The sequence below is a fragment of the Ahaetulla prasina genome, chromosome 3, assembly GCF_028640845.1.
Source record: "Ahaetulla prasina isolate Xishuangbanna chromosome 3, ASM2864084v1, whole genome shotgun sequence".
NCBI lineage: Eukaryota > Metazoa > Chordata > Lepidosauria > Squamata > Colubridae > Ahaetulla > Ahaetulla prasina.
Genome location: NC_080541.1, coordinates 160,935,092 through 160,947,597, shown reverse-complemented (window position 1 = coordinate 160,947,597; position 12,506 = coordinate 160,935,092). Strand labels below are relative to the sequence as shown.

The 12,506-nt window shown below is 38.3% G+C and overlaps 1 protein-coding gene across 7 annotated transcripts in view; it reads left to right on the top strand.

Moving 5' to 3' along the window:
- The first annotated feature begins 1,150 nt into the window (after positions 1–1,150).
- Positions 1,151–12,506, top strand: part of LOC131193945 (methylcrotonoyl-CoA carboxylase beta chain, mitochondrial-like) — a 32,845-nt gene continuing 21,489 nt past the window's right edge. Inside the window, exons 1-3 of one of the 7 annotated variants that reach the window (XM_058174411.1) lie at positions 1,151–1,546; positions 2,871–3,130; positions 6,556–6,749. In XM_058174411.1, coding sequence (XP_058030394.1) covers positions 2,910–3,130; positions 6,556–6,749 — 415 coding nt within the window. In that variant the 5' untranslated portion in view covers positions 1,151–1,546; positions 2,871–2,909. Of the gene's footprint in view, positions 1,547–2,795; positions 3,131–6,555; positions 6,750–12,506 lie in introns of those variants that run through there. The other 6 variants (XM_058174407.1, XM_058174409.1, XM_058174408.1 and 3 more) reach the window with 6 other exon arrangements.

Here is a 12,506-nt window from a genome sequence, read left to right as displayed (position 1 = left end):
TTGGCCAAGTGTGATTGGACACACAAGGAATTTGTCTTGGTGCATATGCTCTCAGTATACATAAAAGAAAAGATACGTTCATCAAGGTACAACATTTACAACACAATTGATGGTCAATATATCAATATAAATCATAAGGATTGCCAGCAACAAAGTTATAGTCATACAGTCATAAGTGGAAAGAGATTGGTGATGGGAACTATGAGACGATTAATAGTAGTGCAGATTCAGTAAATAGTTTGACAGTGTTGAGGGAATTATTTGTTTAGCAGAATGATGGCCTTCGGGGAAAAACTGTTCTTGTGTCTAGTTGTTCTGATGTGCAGTGCTCTATAGCGTCGTTTTGAGGGTAGGAGTTGAAACAGTTTATGTCCAGGATGCGAGGGGTCTGTAAATATTTTCACGGCCCTCTTCATGATTCGTGCAGTATATAGGTCCTTAATGGAAGGCAGGTTGGTAGCAATTATTTTTTCTGCAGTTCTAATTATCCTCTGAAGTCTGTGTCTGTCTTGTTGGGTTGCAGAACCGAAAGTTTGAAAGCTTCTGCTGAAAAACAAACGACACTTTTAAAATCCCCATCAAGCAATCATGAGGAGCGGGAGGTAGCATGACCGTCCCCAATCGACCACAACCGAGTCCAAAGTTCCCGCTGCTATGCAAGAAAGTTGCTAAGTGAGTTTTGACCCATTGTATGCACCGTCCGTTCCGCCGCCCCCCCCCCCCCCGCCACAAATCAGAGCTCCGCTGTAACCTCTAGCTCTATTTTTTTCACGGAATGAAATTAAAACGCCCAAAGGAAAATAATCCAACCAAAGTTTAAACGTTTGGTCGCCTCCATCGCAGGTGAGGCGCCCCCCTGAACCTTCACGACCAGACGACGTTTTTAAAAAGCGCCTGGTAAAACAAAGACGAAAAGAAAGGGAGCTATTGGGCTTCTAAAAGGAAAATAAAATGAGCTCCTACTTTAAACTGCAAAACGAACGACTAATGGTGAGGCTTAGGGAAACTTTTGGCGGGAAAAGCGCCGGCCTACCAACCGACCGGCCTGGCAGCAAACGGCTCCGGGGCCTCACATGAGGCAACCCCGCCTCAGCTCTTCCTCGGCACGTGGTAAAAGACGGAGCCGGAAAAGCCAGGAAGCGGAGCGGGCCTGCGCACTCCGCCACGGAGCGGCTGGGAGTTCCAGGTTGTGGAGACCGGAGTTACCAAGACCGGGAGAGGTGGCCCGTCAGTCCGTCTGTCCCTCCGTCCTTTCCCTCCCTGAAGGCGCGGCGCCGTTTGTCTTAGCGCGGGGTGAAGCTTCTGGGAAGCGTTGCGCCTGATAAACGGTTTGGAACGGCCGAGTTTGGGTGAGGCCGGGGCCGCTTCCAGCCACTCGGATCTTTTACTCTTTTTCGCTCCAAAATTTTCAACGGTCTGAAGGGTGCCGGGCCCGCTTCGGTTCTTTCTTTCTTTCTTTATTATTGTTTTGCTTTCTGGTTACGGAATGATAGGATTTCTCGTCGGGGAGCGCCTTTATTGAGCAATACCGAGCCACAGCATGTCGGTATGCAACAGTTGCAAAGTCAGGTTTTTGCAATGTGGGTGTCCTTGTGGGATTTGGGTATCCAGGTTTTCGGCGCGGTCGAAGTGCATTTGCGCAACTATGGGAAGGATATAAAGTACTCTCCTCCCCACCTCCAGATGTATCAAATGAGTTTTATGCTGTGACTGTATCTCAGTTACTATTGCAAAAAGTTCTGTTTAGAACTGTTTTCAAAAAGTGGTTGGAAACGATCTGAAACGGCCAGTGGACTTTTCTACTGATGGCAAAAAACCTAGGAGCTGATTTCTACCTTTATTTTACATATGTTTCCAACTGATAGTTATGACTGTAGCGAACCTCCAAGTATTTGCAATCTGATTTGGAAGACTATACTAATTTCTGAGCTTGGTCAGGCTTTAAAATGTTTGGGAAATTCTTCATTTTCATCTAGAAGAGCTATGCCTAATTCTGAAAAATCCCTGGAACTGGATACTAAAGCTTGAGTATTATTAGGAAATAGTTACTAATAGTAACTTTTTAGTAACTGTTTTCAAATAATACTGAAGCTTTGATACCCAGTTGCTAGTTACTCTTCTTCCAACAGTATCTTCACTGTTCTGTACTTTTGCATCTCAGATGTGATAGCCCTGATTCAGAATCTGACAAGAGGCTGGTACATTTTACCTACCGTAAAAGTAAAATCTGATTTTGAATTAGAATAAATAATATCACAAACAGATAACTGTACAGATAATCGTCAACTTAAAACCATCAGTTTAGTGGCCAAAGTTAACAACAGCACTGAAAAAAGTGACATGACCATTTTTCACATTTTACAAGCTTTGTCATATCCCCGTGCCATGTTATCAAAATTCAGATGCTTGGCAACTGTCATGTACTTACTCTGGTTGCAGTGTGCCAGGGTCATGTGATTGCCTTTTGTGCTCTTCTGACAAGCATAGTCAATGGGGAAGTCAGATTCACTTAACAACCTTAACAACTGCAGTGATTCACTTAGCAACCGGGGTAACAAAGGTCATAAAACAAGGCAAGATTCACTTAACTGTCCTGCTTTGCAACGGATATTTGGGGCTCAATTAGGGTTGTAACTTGTAAAGTCATTGGTGAAATAACCTGGAAAATTGTGGTGTATAACTCAACCTATTTGGAGACCCTAAAATTGGGAAAAGATTTCTATTATATTATGTGATTTTGTAATTATGTTTTTTTTTGGTATTAATAAATGTTTTTGTTGTTTTTTTCAATCCAGAATGATGTAGAACTATGTTCCCTTTATTCCATTCTCCGGGAATTCACAGTCCCCTTTGTTTACATCCTACTTCAGATTATTCTAAACACCAAGAGGCAGTAGCAGGAAATTGACATGGGCAAACAACAAATATGGAATTTGCTGAACTGCAAGTCTGCAATAAAATCGATCAATAAAGTTCCATATAACATGATGCATTCTACACCTGTGATTTTAAACCTAAAAAATAAGTGTCAGGATATGAGAAATTTTCCAGTATTGGAAGGTGAAATACCTTCATTCTGTAAACATATATTTGAGGGAAATGCAAGGAACAGCAAGACATGTATTCAAAGGTAATTTTCTTGTTTGCAATATTCCTACCACTTTCATCTTTCACTTCATCATCAAACAATTTGGAGTAATATATTTATATATGCATATATTTACTGTATTGATTTATATATTGCTTATCTCACAATTGCAATTTTGGGCAGCAAACGGGAGTTTAAAAAATCTAATAGTAACAATAAACATTTTATATATTAGTATTGGAAGTAATTTTGTATTGCTTTAGCTGAGATTGCAGATTCATTTAACTTGTCAGCACATAACCAAAGTTATATATAATCAATAATTTATTTTTTAAAATGTTTATTTTATTTAGCCTATTTATATCAGCGCTCATCTACCAAAGATACTATGGGCAGACTTGATAAAGAAAAACCAAAATCACAATCAAATACTTAAGAAAAACAAACAATGTAAGAGATACAATTGCATATACATCAGAATTCCATTAGTAGTTGTTAGTTGTGAAGTCATGTCCAACTCATTGCAATCCCATGGACAACATTCTTCCAAGCCTTCCTGTCCTCTACCATCCTCTGGAGTCCATTTAAGCTCACGCCTACTACTTCAGTGACTCCATCCAGCTACTCATTATCTGTCTTCCCCTTCTTTTGCCTTCAATCTTTCCCAGCATTCGGCTTTTCTCCAGTGAGTCCTTCCTTCTCATTAGGTGGCCAAAGTATTTGCATTTCATCTTCAGGATCTGTCCTCCTAAAGATCTCTAGGACTGACCGGTTTGATCGCCTTGCAGTCGAAGGGACTCACAGGAGTCTTCTCCAGCACCAGAGTTCAAAGGCCTCAATTCTTTGGTGCTCAGCATTCCTTATGGCCCAACTTTCACAGCCATACATTGCAACTGGGAAAACCATAGCCTTGACTATACATACTTTTGTTGGCAGGGTGATGTCTCTGTTTTTTAACCTATCTAGTTAATCTACCTAGATTTGCCATAGCTTTCCTCCCTAGTGTTGTGACCCAGGCCCAAGTAGGTAGTAGGAAATTCAGTCAGTGAAAAAATTAACAAACTTTATTCAAACAGCTGAGAATGAAGTAATAGTTCAACTAAATTAAAGCAAATTCCTCCCAACACAAATTTCTCAGTTCTGTCACAAACCTTGATCCAATTAGGCAAACTGCCAAGGACCTTTCTTGGCAAACATTCAGAAGACACCGATACAAAAATAAATGCAAGAAGACGAAGCTACCAACGTTGTTTTCTGGCAAAGCCCAAACACCATTGCTGGTCTTTTTTGGCCTTATGGGAGAGGCCAATCATCTCTTGGCCCTATTCCCAAATTGTCCTTTCTGCTTGAGCCGCTCTTGTCTTCTGGCAGCTCTTGTCATGCATGCATTAGGAACAGGCTCTTCCTGTTCCTCTGCCTCACTACTGTAAGTCTCTGGAGGCTCTGGAGTCCGCACATCACTCCCTGATGGCCCTGGCCTCACCTCAGCCTCCGACGCAGAACCCTCATCCAGGCCTTCCCCAGCCTCCAGGACTGGCCCATGCTCTTCCTCAGCCTCATCACTGTCAGACTCTGTTGACAGCTCTGCAGGCTGCTGGCCGACCACAACAACCAGGAGCAAGCGTCTTAATTTCTTGGCTGCAGTCCCCATCTGTGGTGATCTTAGAGCCCAGGAAAATAAAATCTGTCGCTTATCTCCATTTCCTCCCCATCTATTTGCCAGGAATTTAGAGGTCTGGATGCCATGATCTTAGTTTTCTTAATGTTGAGTTTCAAGCCAACTTTTGCACTCTCCTTCACCCATATCAAGAGACTCTTTAGTTCCTCTTTGCTTTCTGCCATTAGAGTGGTATCAACTGCATATCTGAGGTTGTTGATATTTCTCCCGGCAATCTTAATTCCAACTTTTGATTCATCTAGCCCTGCCTTTCTCATGATGTGCTCTGCATATTCTGCATGACCTGTCTGTCTTGGGTGGCCCTGCACAGCATAACTCATAGCTTCATTGGGCTACACAAGCCCCATCGTCACGACAAGGCAATGAACCATGAAGGGGAACTCCATTAGTACCCTGGGCCTAGTGTATTGGGCAATAGCCAGATTTTCATGGTCTTAATGGAAGGGAGGCTGTTTCACAATACAGGTATCAATATAGGGATGTTTTCTTGGCCCTACCAAGTGACACTCTTCACCAATAAAACCCAGTGCATGCTGATTCTGTCCAATGTGGTGAGGTGGGCAGAAATAATTGAGAAGTCACCACAAGCATCTCATATACTGTATTCACAAAGTTTCCATAGTTTATTAAGAATCGAAGATGGATGGATAAAGATACAAATATATTTATTCTTTAACCATATTACATTATTATGTACATTCTTAGGATCATTTTTGGATGTAGAATGGCAGAAAATTATATTGTCGTCTCAAAAATATCATCAAGAATATAGTACCAATTGATTTAAAATCAATCTGATTCAAAGTATTTGGAATGAAGAATTACTTAACAGGCAAATATAAAGAATCATTACATCTTTAAATAGTATATAGGGTCATACGTATCAATATTATGAAGGATTATAACACATTCTATTCTTATAAAAGTATTACAGAAAGGGCCTTCTATCACTGCTATTTATAAACATAAGTTAATTCCTCCTTAAACGTCTTCCACATAATTTCAGAGGAAAATAAATACTCAGCAGCTCTCTTTCTAGCATCTATACAAGGCTAAGAAAGTAATCAAAACTAGATACAAATAATACATCTTCTATATTATTGAATTTGAATGCAAGATGTTTATATTGTAATTACTCGATCTTTTGTAAAATCCCACCAAATGAATTGGCTGTTTACTTCAGTTAATCGTGTTCCACAGATAAAAGCAGAGAAAGCAAGAACTTCACTCAGAATCATTAACGAGCCGAAAGAGTAACGTGAAGGCAAAGGAATAACTTTTCATAAATTCTTACAGCTTAATAATTTCCAGAGAATTTTTTGAGAAAACCAAAATCCACAAATCAGAGAATGAAGTAATTTAAAATGGTAGATTTCTTTAAGATCTCCGATATTCACTATCATGGCAAAAGATTTCTTAGTGACTTTATAATAGAGCAGATCAGACATAATCAAATCTAAGTCAAGAATGGCATGCTTATATGTCAGGGAGCAGCCAGTCTTGCCAAGAATTTTGGCTTACCATGAACAATCAAGCATGCTAATTCAGGCTGTTTTATTTCTACCAGACTCTCATATAAGTTTACTTTTCTTTACATACTGAATAATAAAAATACTAGTAGCTGTTAAGTATGTGGAATTTGCATTTAACTATATACAATCTCATTATTTCCCTGCCATACCCATATGATAGCAAAATAATATGCATACTGCTGTTTAACATCTGAGAACATTGATAAGGAGATTTGGGAAACATTTCTGGTCTCTTGACTGTTTCTTTTTCATATTAGATATTCAGAGCTATCTGAGAAGGTCAAAAGCAGAACAAAAAGTGCAATATTGATTCATACACAGAGGAAAAAGAAATTGCTTGTTCATGAACGCTTAAAATTGCTTCTTGACGATGAATCTTTTCTTGAGCTTTCTCCTCTTGCAGGGCTTGATATGCCATATGGTGATGTTCCTGCTGGAGGATGTATCACTGGTAAGTTTTGTATAAGGTATAACTGGCCCAGGAATTCTGGGAATTGAAGTCTACAGGTCGTAAAGTTTCCAAAGTTGCCCACTCTTGGTATAAGGAGAAATTCAGTGTACAAGTAGTCCTTGATTTACAACCACAATTGGGACCAGAATTTCTGTTGCATAGCAAGGCAATTGTTAAGTGAGTAGTGCCTGATTTTTCTGATCTTTTTTACCACTTTTTAAAATTGAATCCCTGTAGTTATGCAGTTATTAAGCAAATCCAGCTTCCGCCATTGACTTTCCTTGTCAGAAGCAAAGTGGGAAGATGATCACATGACCCTGGATATTGCAACCATTGTAAATACATGTTGGTTGTCAAGCACCCATATTTTGAACATGCAACTGTGGAGATGTCACAATGGTCATAAGAGTGAGGACCTATTGTTACTCTTTTCAGTGCCATTGCAACTTTGAATGGTCGCTAAACAAGTGGTTATAAACAAGGGCTACATAGCATCAACATTTGTGTGTCCAAAAGTTCTAACCAGTTCAGATGTGGTAGGAATTGGACTTGCTGTCAAACAATAAAAAAGAAAAGAAATTTGGTGCATATTCAAAGATATATTTTTGAATGCAGAATTAGGGAAGTATGAATTTTGTGACTTCTTGGACACGTTTTTGGAATTAGTTCTGATACATCTTATAAAATTGTCATCGTTTGACCCAAATTCACACCAGCTTATGATTACCACATTTCTAGGTGAAGATGTGCTTATAATGGATACTTTTAAAACAACATTATATATTTCTTTTAGTAATTGAAAATTTCTGAATACCTAACTAATCTCTAGGTCTTCTGGTTAACTATACCACCCATTGTATGTAAGTGGCAGATAATTATTAGAAGCAGAATTTAATATACAGGATTGGGAGAATGATATAATTTATGATGAAAAAGACTGTGATAATTATTGGTGATGAGATCCTAGAAAACATGGCAATGGTATGTTATTGGCAGAATATGCAAGACTGAAATGTTTATTTTATTTTGGAGTGCTTGAAGATGGTTTAAGAGGTTAATGAAAAGATGTAAAGTTTAAATGTACCCATTTAACCTGTGTTAAACATATAAAAAAAAATAGGAAATTGGATGAAAATTGTCAATTTTATCTCTGAATTTTATATAAAAAAATTTTATTTTCATTTTCCAACATCATATTTATGTACAATCTGTTATCCATCATTAATCATTAATTTTTATTTATTGCTGATTCGGGCCTGCCCGACTGCCACTTCCTTTCTTCACAACCTCCCTCTACCCTCTACTATTTTCCCCTCCTTCATCTCCTTCACTTTACTACTTCCTCTCCTCCTTCTCCACTCCTCCCTTCTTCCACCCTTTCTAACCTTCTTATTCCCCTCCTCCTTCTTAACTCTTTCCTACCTACTTTCTTCCCTCCTTCTACTCCTCTCTCCCTTTCTTTCTGAAATGGCAGTCGAGTAGTCCCAATATCATTTCAAATTTTAATTTCATATCTTCAATCATTACTGTAAATTAATAACCAATCCATGTATCATTTTCCCCTCTCCTCCCTCCCTCTCCCTCTCCCTCCCTCCCCTGCCCCTCCTCCCCTTCCCCACCCCCAGACTTCCCAGAGCAAATACCGGGTATTATGACCAACAGTCACAAGCTAAAATATACAAAATATACAAAAACTCCCACCCCTCTCTAAAACTTTAAATCCCCTCACAATAATGATAAAGAGATAAGAAAGAGTAATAAAAAAAAAGAAAAGGAACAATACCAATACAATCTTCCCTTCACGTATTACTTCTTCTTACAGTCCATTTTTAAAATTAGTCCATCTTCTCAAATTCAAATGTTCTCCACTTGCATATTCCTTCAAATTTCATAAGTCCATTTCTTAAATTACAGTCCATCTTCTCAAGCTCAAATTTTCATCACTTACCGTATATACTCGAGTATAAGCCGAGTTTTTCAGCACGTTTTTTGTGCTGAAAAACGTCCCCTCGGCTTATACTCGGGTCTATACGGCTTATACTCGAGTTTTTTTTTTAAGCCCTCGGCTTATACTCGGGTCTATACGGCTTATACTCGAGTTTTTTTTCCTTTTTCACATTTACGGACGGAAGCCCTGCCGGTGCAGTGAGAGGGCGGGCGGGGAGCCGCCAGCCTTCTCAGCTGAGGGAGGAGGGTTTCAACCGGTAGGTGCCTCATTTCCCACCCTCGGCTTATACTCGAGTCCCCAGTTTACCCCAGTTTTTGGGGTAAAATTGGGGACCTCGGCTTATACTCGGATCGGCTTATATTCGAGTATATACGGTATATATTTCTTCAATTGTCATAACATTTAATGTCCAATCTTCCAATATTACTCCATCAGTCAAATATCATTACGAATAGTCTCTCAGATACGATATTTCCAACTTAACTTCATAACTTTTGCTGTCTATAAACCTATATCCAAAGCGTATCAATTAAAACGAATAATCATTTAAGTTACATCCATAATATAACAATAAACAATTAACATCATTACATCCACAACATGATCTAAATTCATAAATTTTACTTTCCATCCATCAAAATTAAATAGTATCATCCCATAGGTTTATACCTTACAAATAACAAATAACAAAAATCCTATAATTTATATCCTAAACAAATCAATTCTAGAAATTAACCATAATCATCATATTCACATCTTAAACATTCCTCCCCTCTCTTATTCTATTTTCCATCATCTCCAAACCAGTTAACTTAGCATCTAACAACAAAGGATTCCCACTCTTTAAAACATTAATATAGAAATGTCTTGCTTTCATAACTGTACTAAGAAAATACTTTCTACCTCTAAAATTCACTGACAAACCCATTGGAACTTCCCATCTAAAATATATCTGATATTTCTTAAACTCATCCACTAAAAAAGCAAATTCTCTTCTCTTTCTTAACATTTTAGGAGGAATTTCCTTCATCATTTTTATATCTTGTCCCAATATTTGAAATTTATTTTTATAAAAGGCTTGCAAGATTTCATACCTAACCTTTTTAGTTGTAAAATAAATAATCACATCCCTCGGTAATCTATTTTGTCTTGTCCACCAAGAATTAACACAATAAATTCTTTCAATATTAATCTCAAAGTCTTCTGGCTCCACACCCTTTATCTGAGCAAAAGCTTGCGTAAAAATCTCTTTTAAATTTTCCTTCCTACTTTCCTTTAACCCCCTCACCCTTATGGTATATTCCATTAATCTATATTGTAATATTACTCTTTCTTCATCTGCCCTATCTACCTTTGCCTGTATATCTTCGATCTTATTATCTAAGTTTCAATTGTTTTGATTCTTTTGAATTTCCTCTATTTTCCTTATTTTCCTTTATTTATTTATTTATTTATTTATTTATTTATTTATTTATTTATTTATTTATTTATTTATTTATAATTACATTTCTATACCGCACCATCTCCTGGAGGACTCAGGGTGGTTTACAGCCAAAATTAAAATACCCACACCAATACAATATAAATATAATAAATAACAATATTTAAAAACAATTAAAAACAAATATTTACTGGCCAAATCACTAAAACGGTCGGAGACCGATTAAAACCCATTAAAATTTCGCTAAAATATGTCTTAGGCTAGTCCCGCTCGGTGAAATAATAAGGTCTTCAGTTCACGTTTGAAGGCCCAGAGGTCGGGGAGTTGGCGTAACTCCGGAGGAAGCTCGTTCCATAGGGCTGGTGCCACCACAGAGAAGGCCCTCCCACTGGGGGCCGCCAACCTACATTGTTTGGTCGACGGCACCCTGAGGAGGCCCGCTCTGTGGGAGCGCACAGGTCGTTGGGAGGCAATTGGTGGCAGAAGGTGGTCTCTTTGCAACTCTAAATTAACTTTATTAAGTTCTTCCAAACTATCCTCCATCTGAATACAAGACCTTAATATTTGCGAAATTGCATCCTTTACCATTTTCAATTGCATCCTTTACCAATTGCATCCTTTACCATTTTCATTTCCCTCTTCTGCTCTTCTACCACTTCCTTAAAATCCAACATCTCTTTCTCTATTTCATCAAATTTTTGATCTATTTCTGAAAAATGAGTCTCCAGAAACTCCTGTAAAAAATTTATTAATTCTTCTTTGATGTCTTCTTTTAATTTTCGTATCTGAACTGAAGAAATTTCAAAGTTTTTAGTGGCTTTTGGTACTATTTGCTTAAAAGCCATTTTTTAAAATATATAACCTACCCAGTAACTGGGGACAAAAAGGGGTTAAAAAGGAAAGATTCAAAAAACTTTTCTTCTAAATCACTATAATCCCAAAGAAGAAGAAAAAATATAAATCATAAAATTCTCATTTCTTCCATTTAGTCAGTATCTTCTTGTATATCTCCTTGTTCCACACTGGCCGTTAATAAGCATTTCCTTAACTTTCGTTTCCAATACACAAATCGCCATTTGCTTGCATTCCACAAAACACCATTTGCTTTCTTCTCTCCTATCTTCGCAACAAATGTATCCTCTATTAGGGGCTTGCAATCTTCTTACAAACAAATACTATAACTCCAGTTTCTGCTCTATCCATGTTACAATCCATCACAAATCCATTTCTGCCATGGAGATTGGACGCTATGTTTTTTTCCTGCCAAAAGGCAGATGCCCTCCAAGTCCGGAGCTTCTTTCAGGCTTTATAAGGAGCACTCCCCTCAAGGCTCCAGAAACTTTTCTGGGGCTCCTCTGGGTGGCTCAACTTCAGCCCGAATGCTCATCTCTCCCTCTTTGCCTGAGGGGGAGATTTTCAAGCTGCCGGACAGTTGATTGACGCTGTCCTGGCAGCTCTACAGACTACGGGGTTAGCGGTCTAAAAAAGATCACCATCAACGAAGCGGAGCCAACAGGAAGTCAATTTTATCTCTGAATTTTAGTACTGTGATCTAGGACGGTACTCTGGAAAAATTGTAAATGGGACAATGTGTGGATGACCTTGAGGAATGATGGGAAGATATACTGCCTAAGAAACAATCAGATAAGCAAGACAGAGGGCCCCAGTGGCTTTGCTAGTCGTATTATGGTGTGTAAATTGGTCATCTATACATCTACTTGCTGTTGGTGTTATAACAAATGACAAGATTGGTCTCTGATCCTCTGACCCTAACCCACTAACTGCAGAACATCTGGTAGTCACATTGTTACAATACGAACAGCAAGTAGATTGAACATAGTTATAAATAGAATAACCTGGAATAAATTAATGAATAAATATTGGGAAGTTAAAATGAAAAGCAACTCCAAAATTGTATCAATTAATTCAGAAATAAATATAAATTATAAACAGATCAGTGGCAAACCAAATTATTAATGAATTAAATAGTTCAAGTTGATAGAAGTAATTATATTTAAGACAAAGGTAATAACTAAAAGGAGACCAAATAAAATTGGGGTACAAACTGAGTTTTCAAGATGCTTTGATAATTTTGTACTTTTTGGAGTGTAAGACAACCGTTTCCCCCCAAATGAAGGTGGAAATGTTGGTGTGTCTTATACACCTAATACAGCCCTTTTTGGCCTCCAGAAACTCTGCCCTGCATGTCCCATTTTTGCCAAAAAGAGGCCCATTTTTCACAAAAACGGGATGTGCAGAGGATTTGTGAGGCTTGCAGAGTGCTTCTGGGGGCTGGGGAGGGCAAAAATGTAATGCATGGGGGGAGGTGTTTGGAAGGCCAAAAACAGGCCTGTTTTTCACAAAACAG